The sequence below is a fragment of the Balaenoptera acutorostrata genome, chromosome 6 (assembly GCF_949987535.1).
Source record: "Balaenoptera acutorostrata chromosome 6, mBalAcu1.1, whole genome shotgun sequence".
NCBI lineage: Eukaryota > Metazoa > Chordata > Mammalia > Artiodactyla > Balaenopteridae > Balaenoptera > Balaenoptera acutorostrata.
Genome location: NC_080069.1, coordinates 94,312,635 through 94,331,370, shown reverse-complemented (window position 1 = coordinate 94,331,370; position 18,736 = coordinate 94,312,635). Strand labels below are relative to the sequence as shown.

At 40.9% G+C, this 18,736-nt stretch overlaps 1 protein-coding gene and 1 long non-coding RNA gene across 10 annotated transcripts in view; one reads left to right on the top strand and one right to left on the bottom strand.

The window, feature by feature from the left end:
* PLPPR1 (phospholipid phosphatase related 1) overlaps positions 1-18,736 on the bottom strand; it is a 268,878-nt gene that overhangs the window by 44,002 nt on the left and 206,140 nt on the right. For all 5 annotated transcript variants that reach the window (XM_007197076.2, XM_057549245.1, XM_007197077.2 and 2 more), the window contains exon 3: positions 10,051-10,239. In XM_007197076.2, coding sequence (XP_007197138.1) covers positions 10,051-10,239 — 189 coding nt within the window. The remainder of the gene's footprint in view (positions 1-10,050; positions 10,240-18,736) is intronic.
* LOC103005721 (uncharacterized) overlaps positions 1-18,736 on the top strand; it is a 103,396-nt gene that overhangs the window by 47,944 nt on the left and 36,716 nt on the right. The window lies entirely within an intron of this gene.

Genomic DNA, 18,736 nt, shown 5'->3' with positions numbered 1-18,736 from the left:
AGTCAATTTATTGTTGTTAATTGTCTATTTTTGTCCTTTCTAATTTTTATTTTGGGAAGCTCATCTTTTTAAGTATTAGGAATATTTACATTGGAGTCTCATGCTGCAAATTTTTTTTGCAGTCTTTATTTACTTTTTCTTTTGGTAGAAATGCTTATTTTCAGGTAGACAAATCTATCAATCCTTTTCTATCTGCCTGCAGCAACATTCCTAATTGAGGATGCTTGTGTGGGTGTGTATGTAGACTTTCTAAGGGTTTGAAATCCACATTTTTCTCACCTCATAATGTGCATTGAAAAGCTTTCCACCTATTTTAAGGCTCTGGAACAGTTTACATAGTTATGGGTTTTCTTTCTTTTTTTTTTTAATTAATTAATTAATTTATTTATTTTTGGCTGCGTTGGGTCTTTGTTGCTGTGCGCGGGCTTTCTCTAGCTGCAGTGAGCGGGGGCTACTCTTTGTTGTGGTGCGCGGGCTTCTCATTGCGGTAGCTTCTCTTGCTGTGGAGCAGGGGCTCTAGGCACGTGGGCTTCAGTAGATGTGGCACATGGGCTCAGTAGTTGTGGCGCACAGGCTCAGTAGTTGTGGCACACGGGCTTAGGTGCTCCGCGGCATGTGGGATCTTCCCGGGCCAGGGTTCGAACCCGTGTCCCCTGCGTTGGCAGGCGGACTCTCAACCACTACGCCACCAGGGAAGCCCAGCTATGGGTTTTCTGTCCCTTGAAAGTTTGAAGGAATTTATACTACAGTTATGTGTCCCCAGTACTATTTTGTGCAATAAATTTTAGACATGTTTAAAAATTTGTATTCATTTATTCAGCTTTTCTACATTTTTAAAGGCATTGTTAGTAAGTTATCTTTTCATAGAATATTATCAATTTTATTGAGAAGTAAGCATGTATTGGCACAGAATTGAATATACAATTTAAATAAAACTACAGTGTAGACTTTAAAGGTTTATATAGTTTTGCTTATATATTCTTTTTTATTCTTGACTTTTTTTTTAAACATCTTTATTGGAGTATAATTGCTTTACAATTGTGTGTTAGTTTCTGATTTATAACAAAGTGAATCAGTTATACATATACATATGTTCCTATATCTCTTCCCTCTTGCATCTCCCTCCCTCCCTCCCACCCTCCCTATCCCACCCCTCTAGGTGATCACAAAGCACCGAGCTGATCTCCCTGTGCTATGCGGCTGCTTCCCACTAGCTATCTATTTTACGTTTGGTAGTGTATATATGTCCATGCCACTCTCTCACTTTGTCCCAGCTTACCCTTCCCCGTCCCCATATCCTCAAGTCCATTCTCTAGTAGGTCTGTGTCTTTATTCCCGTCTTACCATTGGGTTCTTCATGACCTTTTTTTTTTTCCTTTAGATTCCATATATATGTGTTAGCATACAGTATTTGTTTTTCTCTTTCTGACTTACTTCACTCTGTATGACAGACTCTAGGTCCATCCACCTCACTACAAATACCTCCATTTCGTTTCTTTTTATGGCTGAGTAATATTCCATTGTATATATGTGCCACATCTTCTTTATCCATTCATCTGATGATGGACACTTAGGTTGCTTCCGTGTCCTGGCTATTGTAAATAGAGCTGCAATGAACATTTTGGTACATGATTCTTTTTGAATTATGGTTTTCTCAGGGTATATGTCCAGTAGTGGGATTGCTGGGTCGTATGGTAGTTCTATTTTTAGTTTTTTAAGGAACCTCCATACTGTTCTCCATAGTGGCTGTATCAATTTACATTCCCACCAACAGTGCAAGAGGGTTCCCTTTTCTCCACACCCTCACCAGCATTTATTGTTCGTAGATTTTTTGATGATGGCCATTCTGACCGGTGTGAGATGATATCTCATTGTAGTTTTGATTTGCATTCCTCTAATGATTAATAATGTTGAGCATTCTTTCATGTGTTTGTTGGCAGTCTGTATATCTTCTTTGGAGAAATGTCTGTTTAGGTCTTCTGCCCATTTTTGGATTGGGTTGTTTGTTTTTTTGTTATTGAGCTGCATGAGCTGCTTGTAAATTTTGGAGATTAATCCTTTGTCAGTTGCTTCATTTGCAAATATTTTCTCCCATTCTGAGGGTTGTCTTATGTTCTTCTTTATGGTTTCCTTTGCTGTGCAAATGCTTTTAAGTTTCATTAGGTCCCATTTGTTTATTTTTGTTTTTATTTCCATTTCTCTAGGAGCTGGGTCAAAAAGGATCTTGCTGTGATGTATGTCATAGAGTGTTCTGCCTATGTTTTCCTCTAAGAGTTTTATAGTGTCTGGCCTTACATTTAGGTCTTTAATCCATTTTGAGTTTATTTTTGTGTATGGTGTTAGGGAGTGTTCTAATTTCATACTTTTACACGTACCTGTCCAGTTTTCCCAGCACCACTTATTGAAGAGGCTGTCTTTTCTCCATTGTATATGCTTGCCTCCTTTATCAAAGATAAGGTGACCATATGTGCGTGGGTTTATCTGTGGGCTTTCTATACTGTTCCACTGATCTATATTTCTGTTTTTGCGCCAGTACCACACTGTCTTCATTACTGTAGCTTTGTAGTATAGTCTGAAGTCAGGGAGCCTGGTTCCTCCAGCTCCATTTTTCTTTCTCAAGATTGCTTTGGCTATTCGGGGTCTTTTGTGTTTCCATACAAATTGTGAACTTTTTTGTTCTAGTTCTGTGAAAAATGCCAGTGGTAGTTTGATAGGGATTGCATTGAATCTGTAGATTGCTTTGGGTAGTAGAGTCATTTTCACAATGTTGATCCTTCCAATCCAAGAACATGGTATATCTCTCCATCTATGTGTATCATCTTTAATTTCTTTCATCAGTGTCTTACAGTTTTCTGCATACAGGTCTTTTGTCTCCTTAGGTAGGTTTATTCCTAGATATTCTATTCTTTTTGTTGCAGTGGTAAATGGGAATGTTTTCTTAATTTCACTTTCAGATTTTTCATCATTAGTGTATAGGAATGCAAGAGATTTCTGTGCATTAATTTTGTATCCTGCTACTTTACCAAATTCATTGATTAGCTCTAGTAGTTTTCTGGTAGCATCTTTAGGATTCTCTATGTATAGTATCATGTCATCTGCAAACAATGACAGCTTTACTTCTTTTCCGATTTGGATTCCTTTTATTTCTTCTCTGATTGCTGTGGCTAAAACTTCCAAAACTATGTTGAATAATAGTGGTGAGAGTAGGCAACGTTGTCTTGTTCCTGATCTTAGTGGAAATGGTTTCAGTTTTTCATCATTGAGGACGATGTTGGCTGTGGGTTTGTCATATATGGCCTTTACTATGTTGAGGCAAGTTCCTTCTATGCCTACTTTCTGCAGGGCTTTTATCATAAATGGGTGTTGAATTTTGTCAAAAGCTTTCTCTGCATCTATTGAGATGATCATATGGTTTTTCTCCTTCAATTTGTTAATATGATGTATCACATTGATTGATTTGCGTATATTGAAGAATCATTGCATTCCTGGAATAAACCCCACTTGATCATGGTGTATGATCCTTTTAATGTGCTGTTGGATTCTGTTTGCTAGTATTTTGTTGAGGATTTTTGCATCTATGTTCATCAGTATATTGGCCTGTAGTTTTCTTTATTTGTGACATCTTTGTCTGGTTTTGGTATCAGGGTGATGGTGGCCTCGTAGAATGAGTTTGGGAGTGTTCCTCCCTCTGCTATATTTTGGAAGAGTTTGAGAAGGATAGATGTTAGCTCTTCTCTAAATGTTTGATAGAATTCACCTGTAAAGCCATCTGGTCCTGGGCTTTTGTTTGTTGGAAGGTTTTTAATCACAGTTTCAATTTCAGTGCTTGTGATTGGCCTGTTCATATTTTCTATTTCTTCCTGGTTCAGTCTTGGCAGGTTGTGTATTTCTAAGAATTTGTCCATTTCTTCCAGGTTGTCCATTTTATTGGCAAAGAGTTGCTTGTAGTAATCTCTCATGATCGTTTGTATTTCTGCAGTGTCATTTGTTACTTCTCCTTTTTCATTTCTAATTCTATTGATTTGAGTCTTCTCCCCTTTTTTCTTGATGAGTCTGGCTAATGGTTTATCAATTTTGTTTATCTTCTCAAAGAACCAGCTTTTAGTTTTATTGATCTTTGCTATCATTTCCTTCATTTCTTTTTCATTTATTTCTGATCTGATCTTTATGATTTCTTTCCTTCTGCTAACTTTGGGGTTTTTTTGTTCTTCTTTCTGTAACTGCTTTAGGTGCAAAGTTAGGTTGTTTACTTGAGATGTTTCCTGTTTCTTCAGGTAGGAATGTATTGCTATAAACTTCCCTCTTAGAACTGCTTTTGCTGCATCCCATAGGTTTTGGGTCATTGTGTCTCCATTGACATTTGTTTTTAGGTATTTTTTTATTTCCCCTTTGATTTCTTCAGTGATCTGTTGGATATTAAGTAGTGTATTGTTTAGCCTCCATGTGTTTGTACTTTTTACAGATCTTTTCCTGTAATTGATATCTATTCTCATAGTGTTGTGGTCGGAAAAGATATTTGATACGATTTCAATTTTTTTACATTTACCAAGGCTTGATTTGTGACCCAAGATATGATCTATCCTGGAGAATGTTCCATGAGCACTTGAGAAAAATGTGTATTCTGTTGTTTTTGGGTGGAATGTCCTATAAATATCAATTAAGTCCATCTTGTTTAATGTATCATTTAAAGCTTGTGTTTTCTTATTTATTTTCATTTTGGATGATCTGTCCATTGGTGAAAGTGGGGTGTTAAAGTCCCCTACTATGATTGTGTTACTGTCGATTTCCCCTTTTATGGCTGTTAGTATTTGTCTTATGTATTGAGGTGCTCCTATGTTGGGTGCATAAATATTTACAATTGTTATATCTTCTTCTTGGATCGATCCCTTGATCATTATGTAGTGTCCTTTTTTGTCTCTTGTAATAGTCTTAAATTTAATGTCTATTTTGTCTGATATGAGAACTGCTACTCCAGCTTTTGTTTGATTTCCGTTTGCATGGAATATCTTTTTCCACCCCCTCACTTTCAGTCTGTATGTGGCCCTAGGTCTGAAGTGGGTCTCTTGTAGACAGCATATATACGGGTCTTGTTTTTGTATCCATTCAGCCAGTCTGTGTCTTTTGGTGGGAGCACTTAATCCATTTACATTTAAGGTAATTATCGATATGTATGTTCCTATTCCCATTTTCTTAAATGTTTTGGGTTTGTTATTGTAGGTGTTTTCCTTCTCTTGTGTTTCTTGACTAGAGAAGTTCCTTTAGCATTTGTTGTAAAGCTGGTTTGGTGGTGCTGAACTCTCTCAGCGTTTGCTTGTCTGTAAAGGTTTTAATTTCTCCATCAAATCTGAATGAGATCCTTGCTGTGTAGAGTAACCTTGGTTGTAGGTTTTCTCCTTCATCACTTTAAATATGTCCTCCCTTCTGGCTTGCAGAGTTTCTGCTGAAAGATCAGCTGTTAACCTTATGGGGATTCCCTTGTGTGTTATTTGTTGTTTTTCCCTTGTTGCTTTTAATATTTTTTCCTTGTAGTTAATTTTTGATAGTTTGATTAATATTTGTCTTGGCGTGTTTCTCCTTGGATTTATCCTGTATGGGGCTCTCTGTGCTTCCAGGACTTGATTAGCTATTTCCTTTACCATATTCGGAAAGTTTTCAACTATAATCTCTTCAAATATTTTCTCAGTCCCTTTCTTTTTCTCTTCTTCTTCTGGGACCCCTATAATTCAAATGTTGGTGTGTTTAATGTTGTCCCAGAGGTCTCTGAGACTGTCCTTAGTTCTTTTCATTCTTTTTTCTTTATTCTGCTCTGCAGTAGTTATTTCCACTATTTTATCTTCCAGGTCACTTATCTGTTCTTCTGCCTCAGTTATTCTGCTATTGATCCCTTCTAGAGTATTCTTAATTTCATTTATTGTGTTTTTCATTGTTGCTTGGTTCCTCTTTAGTTCTTCTAGGTCCTTGTTAAATGTTTCTTGCATTTTGCCTATTCTATTTCCAAGATTTTGGATCATCTTTACTATCATTATTCTGAATTCTTTTTCAGGTAGACTGCCTATTTCCTCTTCATTTGTTAGGTCTGGTGTGTTTTTACCTTGCTCCTTCATCTGCTGTGTGTTTTTCTGTCATTTTGCTTATCTTACTGTGTTTGGGGTCTCCTTTTTGCAGGCTGGAGGTTCGTAGTTCCTATTGTTTTTGGTATCTGTCCCCAGTGGCTAAGGTTGGTTCAGTGGGTTGTGTAGGCTTCCTGGTGGAGGGGACTAGTGCCTGTGTTCTGGTGGATGAGGCTGGATCTTGTCTTTCTGGTGGGCAGGTCCACGTCTGGTGGTGTGTTTTGGGGTGTCTGTGGCCTTATTATGATTTTAGGCAGCCTCTGTGCTAATGGATGGGGCTGTGTCCCTGTCTTGCTAGTTGTTTGGCATAGGGTGTCCAGCACTGTAGCTTGCTGGTTGTTGAGTGAGGCTGGGTCTTGGTGTTGAGATGGAGATCTCTGAGAGATTTTCACCATTTGGTATTACGTTGAGCTGGGAGGTTTCTTGTGGACCAGTGTCCTGAAGTTGGCTCTCCCATGTCAGAGGCACAGCCCTGACACCTGGCTGGAGCACCAAGAGTCTTTCATCCACACGGCCCAGAATAAAAGGGAGAAAAAATAGAAAGAAAGAAAGAAAGAGGATAAAATAAAATAAAGTAAGATAAAATAAAATAAAGTTATTAAAATAAAAAATAATTATTAAGAAAAAAAATTTTTTTAAGTAAAAAACAACAACAACAAAAAAACGGATGGACAGAACCCTAGGACAAATGGTGAAAGCAAAGCTATACAGACAAACTCTCACACAGAAGCATACACATACACACTCACAAAAAGAGGAAAAGGGGAAAAAATAATATATCTTGGTCCCAAAGTCCACCTCCTCAATTTGGGATGATTCGTTGTCTATTCAAGTATTCCACAGATGCAGGTACATCAAGTTGTTTGTGGAGCTTTAATCTGCTGCTCCTGAGGCTGCTGGGGGAAATTTCCCTTTCTCTTCTTTGTTTGCACAGCTCCCAGGGTTCAGCTTTGGATTTGGACCTGCCTCTGCCTGTAGGTCTTCTGAGGGCATCTGTTTCCCGCCCAGACAGGGCAGGGTTAAAGGAGTGGCTGATTCGGGGGCTCTGGCTCACTCAGGCCGGGGGGAGGGAGGGGTACGGATGCGGGGCGAACCTGCGGCAGCAGAGGCCGGCGTGACGTTACACCAGCCTGAGGCGTGCCGTGCGTTCTCCCGGGGAAGTTGTCCCCGGATCACGGGACCCTGGCAATGGCGGGCTGCACAGGCTCCCGGGAGGGGAGGTGTGGAGAGTGACCTGTGCTTGCACACAGGCTTCTTGGTGGCGGCAGCAGCAGCCTTAGCGTCTCATGCCCGCCTCTGGTGTCTGCGCTGATCGCCGCGGCTCGCGCCCGTCTCTGGAGCTCGTTTAAGCGGTGCTCTGAATCCCCTCTCCTCGCTCACCAGGAAACGAAGAGGCAGGAAAAAGTCTCTTGCCTCTTCTGCAGCTCCAGACCTTTTCCCGGACTCCCTCCTGGCTAGCTGTGGCGCACTAGCCCCCTTCAGGCTGTGTTCACGCAGCCAACCCCAGTCCTCTCCCTGAGATCCGACCGAAGCCCGAGCCTCAGCTCCCAGCCCCCGCCCGCCCCGACGGGGGAGCAGACAAGCCTCTCAGGCTGGTGAGTGCTGCTCGGCACCGATCCTCTGTGCGGGAATCTCTCCGCCTTGCCCTCTGCACCCCTGTGGCTGCGCTCTCCTCCGTGGCTCTGAAGCTTCCCCCCTCCGCCACCCACAGTCTCCGCCCACGAAGGGGCTTCCTAGTGTGTGGAAACCTTTCCTCCTTCACAGCTCCCTCCCACTGGTGCAGGTCCTGTCCCTATTCTTTTGTCTCTGTTTTTTCTTTTTTCTTTTGCCCTACCCAGGTACGTGGGGAGTTTCTTGCCTTTTGGCAGGTCTGAGGTCTTGTGCCAGCGTTCAGTAGGTATTCTGTAGGAGTTGTTCCACATGTAGATGTATTTCTGATGTATTTGTGGGGAGGAAGGTGATCCCCGCGTCTTCCTCTTCCGCCATCTTCTCCTCTCCGACTTTTTTTTTTTAACTTTTGCCTTTCTTATATTAGACTAACCAGGGAATTGTACATTTTACTTATTAATCCTATTGTTTTCTGATTCACTGATTTTTCATAATTTTTATTGATCTGTTTCCCTTGCTTTCCTTAGGTGTTTTTGGTTTTTTTTTTTTTTAAAGGGAAAAAACTCTCTATAATTACAAAAAGTAATTGCAAGAGAACCTAGGCAATGATGTTTCCTGGGACTGGGAAGAAGAGAGGAAAATATGTTAGTTAGTCAATGGATCACTCACGGATTTATGTCTGAGTACATGAGAAAATGATATGTTTATGGGACAGGAAGAAACCAGGACCTGATTCCAGACTAATTCTAGGACTAGGTAGAGCTGCCATTAAACCGTTACAGATAGAACCCAATGTGGCCTCCAGGTTTTATGTGAGGAGTGAAGTGTGTCACCTTTTAAGGTACTTAGAAGGGTGTCTTTTATGCTTTCTCTTAGTCCTTGGGCTGGTGAGAAAGGAAAAGGGAAAGGTAAGAGGAACACGGAGATCAGCCTTCCTCTGGGAGAGGGCACATCCCCCATCGCTCTAAAGAGGAGGTGATACCAGGGTTTCAGTGGAATCTCCTTCTCTGCAGGGAGAGGAAGTTGGTCTGTGATCCTGAAGAAGGTAAAGATCAGTTTCCAGACAGGTTCTTTGTTTCCCCGACTTCTAACCATTTAGTCCATGCCAGACGCTGTGCCAAGTCATTTGTATGAAGCATCTTATTTAAGTCTTGACAACTCTGAAATAGGCAGTCACGTTATTCCCATTTCGGGGGAAGGGAACAGTAGAGTGACTTGCCTGAAGTCACATAGACAGGATGTGAACCCTGGAAGGTCGGACTGCAAAGCATGTGTTTTTAACCACTGTGATAGATCATGTTTTATCACTGCTGACCTTAATTCCTATGGCATAGCCTCATTATTTAAGGGGGAGCTTGTCAAGTCTAGGATCAATGATCAAAATGAACTTAAAGTACTACGACTCATTATGTCCATATTATTTCCTCCTCAAAATTCTATTTCTCATCTTAAAGCAAGTAAAACATTTGCGTAGAAAACAATACTCGAACTGAATGTCTGAGCAATCAGTACATTCCTCAGCATGCCAGTCGGTATTTTTATTACTGCTCCAAGGAGAGGGGAGTGGGAGAGGGCAGGTAGGGGAGGAGGGAGAGTTGGGGGGAGGCAGCTTTGGAAGAGAAAGGGGGGAAATAATAACTGAAATTACATCCCAAATAATCTGACGTTGTAGCATGTTCAGACACAGAAATGTTTATTTTAAAACATTCACAAAGTCATTTTTTAAAAATCAAATTAAGATGTCTGAATGCTAAATCATTTTACCAGACAATACAGATCTATGAGCTTTATGCTTTTGAAATAGTCTCCCAAGAGGTCTGTCTGGCCACTTTTTTTTTTTTGCCTTTGAGAGAGAAGAATGCAATCAATGAGGGTAAATTTGCAACTTAATTGAATGTGATGTAATGTGAGCAGAGCCAGAGCCGCCCAGAACAATTCACAGCAAAGTTCAGGTCAAGCGGTTTCTTTCATCTCTGGCCTCTCTGGAAGTTCAGTCAGAAGAGCAAGAGATACAGGCCTGGGCGATTCTATTCCACTCTGATTGAGGCTTTGTATCAAGGCCAGCATTTACATTCAAGACCTCTTCTGAATACACACAACGCACAGCATATTTTTTCAAGAGTACAGTCGCTGTTCTTAACATGGCAGCCACTCAGGCCTGTTCATTTAAAAAATATATACGTATGACATTCAGACATTCTTTTAAAAATATATATGTATATATATTTAAATTCAGGGACCAAAAAGCAAAACCCACCTATAAAAGAAAAGGCAGACAGAAAATGTTGTTTAGGATCCAACAGTAAAGAAGGAAATCCTTTCCTGTACTTACGATAGCAGTTGGGCTGGCAGCCAGCACACAATAGAGCACCAGAGGGGTGATGAAGCTTTCTTCCTCTGTCCCCGGGTAAGGCTTCATTAAGTCTCCGTCCTGACAGAAGAATCCTTGGATATGCACCTGAAAAGTGTCAGTGCATTCGAAGTAGTAGGCAAGCAGCACTGTCCCAGCCATGATGACAAGCTGAAAATACAGCATGGCCACACAGAGATATTAGCCGGGCTTCGGAGCCGCGCCCGCCCCTCAGAGCACACTCCCTCCATCACCCAGCAGCTCTCCTTGTATTGGTATTGCAAAGTGTGTGCGTGCCTGGCTCTGTGTGCTCCGGGCTCAGGGAGTGTGTGCTTACTTGTCTGCCTTGTAACATCTGTTACATAAACCTTCCAGAAAATAATGAACAGCTCCCATCTGAGAAGCAGACCACAGCAAGGCTTGTAGAGAGACCCAGGCTCTGCTGCGCCCCTCCAGGGGATGCATGGGAACCAAGGCAGTACTGCCATTCAGGACGGAGGTGAAAAGTCAAAGGATAGTGGCATATGAATTGGCAAGATGTAGAGTGAGATCTGTTCATGGGCAATTTCATAAAATGTTAGAGATAGACTTACTTTATTATAAAGTGTTAGAGGCAGGTAAATGATGCATGAATGAACAAACAGGAAAGCTAAAGCCTAGAAAGGTTAAGGGAAATCTTCAGAACCTAAATTACTGGCGTGGATGAAAACATTGTACAGGTATCCTACATCAGTCATAACTTTTATCCTTTTCCAAAAAGATTTTGCCTTTATTCCAAAATGTTTTCTACCAGTAAGTAAAGGACTTTACTGATGATCACATCTTATTATAGACATATATCCTTCACAAGATTTGGACACAAAAAGGGACACAATTATCCTTTCATTTGATTCAGAAATGTCCCAGATACTCACCGAGGTTTAGATGTAGCCTTTATATAGGTATGAGGAGTTGGGGGAGTATGGAAATGCCATTATTTTTCTCATTCCCATTAGGAAACACCAAATGGCAAGATGAGACGGTGATAAAGGTAGACAGAAAAGAGGTCTTTGAGGTTATGAAGTTACAGAAAGTTAAGCTGGAAAAGATCTTAGAGATCTTCCCATCTAAAATCTTTATTTCATAGATGAGAAAATGGAGGCCCAGCAAGGAGAACTGACGACAGCTGGATTATCCAACAAGGAAACCAAACATGTCCTTAGACTGACAATCAGCAAAGCAGGGAAACTAAAATGGGGAAAAATACTTTAAAAGCATCAAAGTAATCATTTTGGGAGAAGAATCAGAACTTGGTAGGGCATCTTTGTACATCTTTTATGGCTTAAAAATTGTTTCTATTTGGAAGTACATAAGGGGCAGGGAGGGGGGAAAACCACAATCTTTTAGGTTTTAGTCTCAAGTTCTTATTTCCAGCCCTGGAATGACTAACCTAAGATCACGTAGCTAGTTAGTGTTAGACCCAGGACTAGAATCCCACATTTTCTGATCCCCAGGGGGCAAAACACCTAGGTCACAGCATCAAGATCGCATCATACACAAAAGTGTGGAGAGTTATGGGGAGAGGCAAAGTAGCTCAACTCTAATGCAGAGAGGCACCATTTGGCATCTTTATCCACGTTCATATCCATTTCTTTAGCCACAACACTGAAGCAGAGCCTTGCGCTTTGCCCACTCTCTCACACCTGCTTCTGGTACATTAGCTCTGCAATTCCTCCTCACTCTAGCAGAAGGCATCATTTTCTTTAAGGGTCATTTGGATTAAGAATCTTCCCCCAGGACTTCCTGGTGGCACAGTGGTTAAGAATCCGCCTGCCAATGCAGGGGACACGGGTTCAATCCTTAGTCCGGGAAGATCCCACATGCTGCGGAGCAACTAAGCCCGCGAGCTACAACTACTGAAGCCCGTGCTCCCTAGAGCCCGCAAGCCACAACTACCAAGCCCGCGTGCTGCAACTACTGAAGCCAGTGCACCTAGAGCCCATGCTCTGCAACAAGAGAAGCCACCGCAATGAGAAGCCTGCGCACTGCAAAGAAGAGTAGCCCCCACTTGCCACAACCAGAGAAAGCCCACACGCAGCAACAAAGACCCAGTGCAGCCCCCCACAACCAAAAAAAAAAAAAAAAACAATCTTCCCATCTTCCCTCAACCTTCCATTTTCTCTAACTCTTTGGTTAGAAGCCTTTCCTCTTTGGTTCAGAAGCCTCGAGTATCTCCAGCGGTAACGTGTCTAAAGTACAAACGCCTAACCATCCTGCTATAAAGGTCATTACCTTTTGGCTGTATCCATCACCACCTTTATCTCCAGGTAGGCTCCAAATCATACTTTGCTATCACTCTCTCTCACACATGACTTGTTTCTGGCTCTACAAGGATTTTGTTCCATTATCTGACATTTTCTACCCCTTCTTCCCCAGTGGACCTTCTGGCACAACTTCTGACCATACAGTAATCTCTAGACATTCGCCATGTGTTTCTCTGTGTCTGAAGTTGTTTATTGGCACATGTAAACTACCAATGCTCATGCCCGCCATCTCTACTGTTTCAAGCATTTTGTTTATTTCTTTTCTCTTTAGCAACAGAGAAGAGACTTGGATAAGGATGTTTCCTATAGGAATGAGAGATAGGTGCTCCCAAGCTGCCCCACTGATTGGTGCTCTTGCTAGTAGCTAGTTTATAAAGTCAAGGCCATGAAGTTCCTATTTCTTTTGTGCTGCACTAGTCAATTGAGTCGACCCAACAGGAGGGAACCTAGCCAGCTGACCTGAATGTTTTGGAGCTAACACTAGGATTCCAACAGTTTGGGGGCTCTGCCTCTGGGGCTGTTTCTGTCTCCTGAACAGGCTTGATCTGATTTCTCTGTATCTCATCCATGTGGCAGGAAACACATTTCTCTCTCTCAGCTTCACCAGCCCTAAGGAGAAATAAGCTTGGAGAACAGGCAGGATCGATGGGGGCTTTTTGGATAAAACAAAAACAAAAATGGCATCTAGTTTCCTCTATTGAGGAAGAATATTATATTTTACAAGGGACATTTGTGCTACCACTTCCATTTAAAATAGAAAAAGGTGAAAATGAAGTAAATGAAAGCAAAATAATGTGTGTGTGTGTGTGTATATATGTATATGTATGATCTCTAGGTATACGATCTATATGTATATATATTATATACGTATATATATTATATATATGTATATATGTGTATATATATATGTAAGAGGACTCAGAATAATGAAGAATAGAAACTTTTAAAAAAGAATTGTCTTAACATCATATACATCAAAATCAACAGTAACAATAAAAAAGCCAAGGTCAATATATCTAAATTTGATATACATAGAAAAAATCTTGAATAGCTGCTTGGCCAATTTAACTATGGAAACAGCATTCAGAGAGAACTGAATGAATGAATGAATCAAGTGCAGGGCATAAAGAACAGAGAACCTTGGAGACGCAGGGTGGTAGAGGTATGTGGGAACTTCCACAGCCTACGGGACAGAACTGACCCATCAGCATGAGTCACCTTGGCCTTGGCTCCTCCCCTGAGCAGCCAGAAACCCCTTCATGTCATTTTAAAGCCATCCTCAAGCTCCCTGGAGAGTCCTCAATAAAATACCAGTTAGAGATGCACAGAAGCAAATATAGAACAATTTGGATCTTGACTTCTAGGTTTCTTTTCTATTGAACATTCTCTTGCGAACATATATTAAAAAGAAGCTTATGCATTTACTGCAGGAACAGAAACAGCACGTTGATTCTGCTTCCACAAGCAGAGAGCTCTGCCTTGCAGCACTGATGACACACAATTAGCCGTCGGTGTCCTCCCTTCCTCCGCCCTGTCCTGGGCCATGATTCATCACTGTCTAGGTTTGTGTCACTCGTGCCAGCTGGCACACTTGCCGTCTCCGCTGCCTTCTCCAGCCCCATTTAGGGAGGCCATAATGTTGGTGTCACATGAGCAGATGGTGGGGCTGTGCTGGACCCAAGTGCTGGTGGAAGGGTTGACGGTATTAGTGTGAAAAAAGCAATTATGGCTGTGGGGAGATAATGAGGTAGAAAGAGCTCATGTACCAGGGATTTTCCTCAGCTGTCGCTTTCTAAGAATGACAACCCGATATATAAAAGTGCATTAAATCCTGATCATTCCACAAAGATTCAGAAGGCAGAAGCCAGCAATATCTGAAATCCAGCCTCTCAGAGTTGAGAGTACTGTGTTTCTACCCAGGTTCTCTGCTGATCGGAGAAAAATGAATGTCACAGAGGGATAAGTGGGGAGGTCACAAAGCTGAGAGAAGAGGCTGAGATGACAAGTACGTTTTGCTTTGGTCGGTAAAGTCTGAAGCAATTGTGGACCACTAATTTATACGACAGGATACAAGCTGGGAGAGAAGGGGATGGGTAAATGGTGCTATGACTCATGTGAGTATGTATGTGTGTCCAGGGATGTAGGGGCAGACACATGACGTGGAAATGAGAGGACTGGTATCTGGTCTGGAGTGTAAAGGGCATAGTTTGAACTGGGGACTTCTGGTGCTAGGTGACCAACCATCTCAGTTTGCCCAGGACCAAGGGGTTTCCTGGGGGCATGGGACCTTTCAGTGCTAAAATGGAGGTAGTCTTGAACAAACTGGGGTGCTAGGTCACTCTACCTGAGACAATGTTTCCCTCCCCAAAGAGCTTTCTTATTCTGGGTCTGGCCAGGAGCTATCAAGACCAATGCCAATTAATCAGTCAACCAACATCTGTTTCTGAAAACCGCCTCTGTGTTCAGTTCTGAACTAAGTGCTGTGAAGGTGAGGAATTCTCAGACGTGCTCTCTAACCTCAAGCCATTTGTGATCAAGCCAAGTGGGGAGCGCTCGCTAATACAGGAAACAGACAGTGATCTGTAGGAGGGTGTCAGCTGACCCCAAGCTGGGTTTCATACGTGGCTGCGTGTGTTTGGTGACCTGGGAGGGATGGGTATTGGCAGAAGGAGAACGAGGGAAGCGGCTACTGCGTGGAGAAGGAGCGAGGGCAAGGGGATGGAGAGGGCAGCATGATGCGTGTTCAGGATATTGGTTTTGACTAAGCCTTGAGGACATATGTTCAATTCCATAGAGAGATGGGATAAAGGAAGCGCAGAGCAGAAGGAACGCTGCATCAGAGCTTAGGTGATGAGATTTGGCAGGGTTGTGATGCAGATGCAAAGTCTTAGGACTCCAGGGGATAGTACACGTTAAAGATTTGCATTTTGTTCAGTATTGAGCAAGCATGTTAGGCACAAGGGTCAGTAGCTGCACGAAAGGGCTGGGGTGGGAAACCCTCAAGTGGCACTGATGGAAGTGGGAAACAAAGTAGTAAGTTAGAGGGGAAACACCTGAGAAAACTGACAGTGGAAACACCTGAGACCTCACTGGGACCCCCCCCCCTTAGAAATAAGGGTAACACTTTGAGAGGGGCTGAAAGTTCTCCATAAACAACATGGGCAAGATCCAAGGAGAAGAGGAAGGAGTAGGAGATGGAGGAGGAGGAGATGGTGATGGTAAAGGTGATGACCTATATTACGCATATGTCCTAGGAACTGTTCTAAGCGCTTGACATAAATTAACTCTTCTTCTGCCCAGGCACCCTGTATGTGGTACATATATTATTTCCATTTTATAGAAGAGGAAACAGGCACAGAGAGATTACATGAATTGCATTAAGGTCACACAACTCGGGTGAACCTAGGATGATTACTATAATTATGATGTATTTCTCCACACAAACTTGGGCAGCCTGGGGAAAATCAGGTTACAAATACGTCAGCATAATATTAAGGGCTAAACTATGTGCTACAGACTTGAGTACTTTATTCAAATGTCTCCTAGTATCAATTTCATCTGTATGAAGATTAATAATAACTCATAAATATGCACTGAGGCATGTTTATGTATTCTCATTTCGTTCCAAAAAGAAGTTATACCAACTTCCACCAAATAAAGTAAGCAAGCATCAAAGAGCAGTTGGAACAGAAGAAGAAATAAATATGGAGATAGGAGTTACATCCTTGAGTATAAGTTGTCTAATAGTCAGCACAATAAGGAGATACTGGTCATTTTCACATTTCACAGTAGCTATATGATAAAAACCAACCAACGGTTGAAGAGTAGAATCTTTCTGATATAGTGACTGGATAGGAATTCATCCTGAGTTTTCATAAGGGACATGATAAACAATGACAATACTGAGTATGTTGGTGCTGTTCTTTATATGGGACCTCATATCAACTCTTAACATAGGCCGATGACATCACATCAAAGCTAAATGCCCAAAAACAATAGTGTGAGATAGAAGGGAGGAGGGTCGGCATTATGATTCGGTCTAGGTCGAACTTGAGAGATATAGCACAATGAAAGGTTAAGACTGCTAGGCTGGAAACCTGCTCTGCTGCTTTTACTAGGTGTGTGACTTAAATTCCCATGCCTCTGTTTCTTCGTTAGTAAAGTGGGGCTAATAATGCTACAGCACCTACCTCTTCAGGTCATCATGAGGATTAAATGAGGATTGTGTAGTATTTAGAACAGTATCTGACTCATAATAGTAAGCATGTTCTAAAAGAATGGGTAGACTATATATTCTTCACTCCTTCCTAATTATAGTTTCTCTCAGGTTAGGTTTTTAAAAACTACTGGGTATCAGTGAATTAGATACTACCTTTTAATAAGTTTCCTGCTAGTGAAATACAGACTTGCATCTTTTTTTTTTTAAAATAAACAGCCAACTCTTTTTTTTTTTTTATCAGAACATTTTAAACCCCACATTTGTTTTATTTATTTTTATTTTTGGCTGTGTTGGGTCTTCGTTTCTGTGCGAGGGCTTTCTCTAGTTGTGGCAAGCGGGGGCCACTCTTCATCGCGGTGCGCGGGCCTCTCACTATCGCGGCCTCTCTTGTTGCGGAGCACAGGCTCCAGACGCGCAGGCTCAGTAGTTGTGGCTCACGGGTCTAGTTGCTCCGCGGCATGTGGGATCTTCCCAGACCAGGGCTCGAACCCGTGTCCCCTGCATTGGCAGGCAGATTCTCAACCACTGCGCCACCAGGGAAGCCCCACCTGCATCTTTTAAAAAAAATGGATTTCATTGTTTAATAATACTACAATGCTATCATTAGAGTAGACTAGCGGAAGGAACATTTGCTCGGACTACTCTCTGTAGGACAAATCTTTTAACCTTTCCTCATCCCGGTTTCGTCTGTGAAAAAAGATTTACTTTTCAGGGTTGTAATGAGAATTGAGGATATTATACATAAATATCAATGACACTATTTTGGCACATAGTAGATGCTTAATAAATGATATCCCTAGTTATTATTAGCTTCATTTAGTGTTACTGTGTCTTATATATGCCCCTTATTATGGTGGTTTTCCAAACTGCAGATCTCAAACCATTAGTTGATTGTGAAACAAATGTACACAAGGTAGGGTTCAACTAGAATTTTTTAGTGAAAAAGAATGGAATAGAATTGAATATATTAGAGTTTTATACATAGTAAGGACAAGTGTTTTTTAAAAATTTTATTGAAGTACGGTTGATTGGCAATGTTGTGTTAATTTCTGCTGTACAGCAAAGTGACTCAGTTATACATATATACATATTCTTTTTCATATTCTTTTCCATTTTGGTTTATCACAGGATATTGAATATAGTTCCCTGTGCAATACAGTAGGACCTTGTTGTTTATTCATCCTGTATATACTAGTTCGCATCTGCTAATCCCAAACTCCCAATCCTAAAGACAAGTGGTTTTATGTGAAACTTTTGTTGAGTATGTAACATATAGGTAGAGGGAGAATGTATAATACAAAGTGAAATATATTTCTTACTATGGGTTGTATTTAAAAATCCTTCAATAAAATGTGATTTTATTAGATACTTGTCTCGTCATAAGCAAGTTTCTTATACTTTAGTGCCTAAGGCACGTAGGTTCAAATCCCAAATCCACTAATTACTACTGTATGTCTTTGAACTTAACCTGCCTATGCCTTAGTTTCCTCACCTGTGAAATGAGTTCTCATGAGAGTGGTATGAGAACTATATAATTAAGTATATCAAAACCACTTAGCAGGCACTCAATAACTGTTAGCTGTTATTTTATTAAGACTTAAGTAGAATATATATTTTTTTCTGAATAAGCAAACAATACCACATGCACTAAAATACATAAGAGAATATGAAGTCATCGCATTAGCCAGGACTGAATAATCAACTAGTTTTTCCATCTATAAAATGATGCTTCTTGACAAGCATCTTATTTCCACAAATATGCATTTTCAAGAGTCAAACTATTCTTAGTTTTGCTATTTGCAAATGATATTATCTCAAGATATGAAGGAATAAAAATAAAATATTAAGAAATCAATTAGTCTTTTGTCAATGTATTTGATCCTTGATTGTCTATTATATTTTTGTATTTTATGAAAGATTTTTAAAAATTATTTTATTGCGGTAAGAACACTTAAAATGAGATCTACCCTCTTAACAAATATTTGAGTACCATATGTTATTGTTGACTATAGGTCCAATGTACAGCAGATTTCTAGAGCTTCTTCCTTTTGCTTAACTAAAACCTCATGCCTATTGATTAGTAACTCTCCATTTCCCTCTCAGTCCGGGATCTTTTAATTAATAGGCAATTAAACTGTGGTTAAGA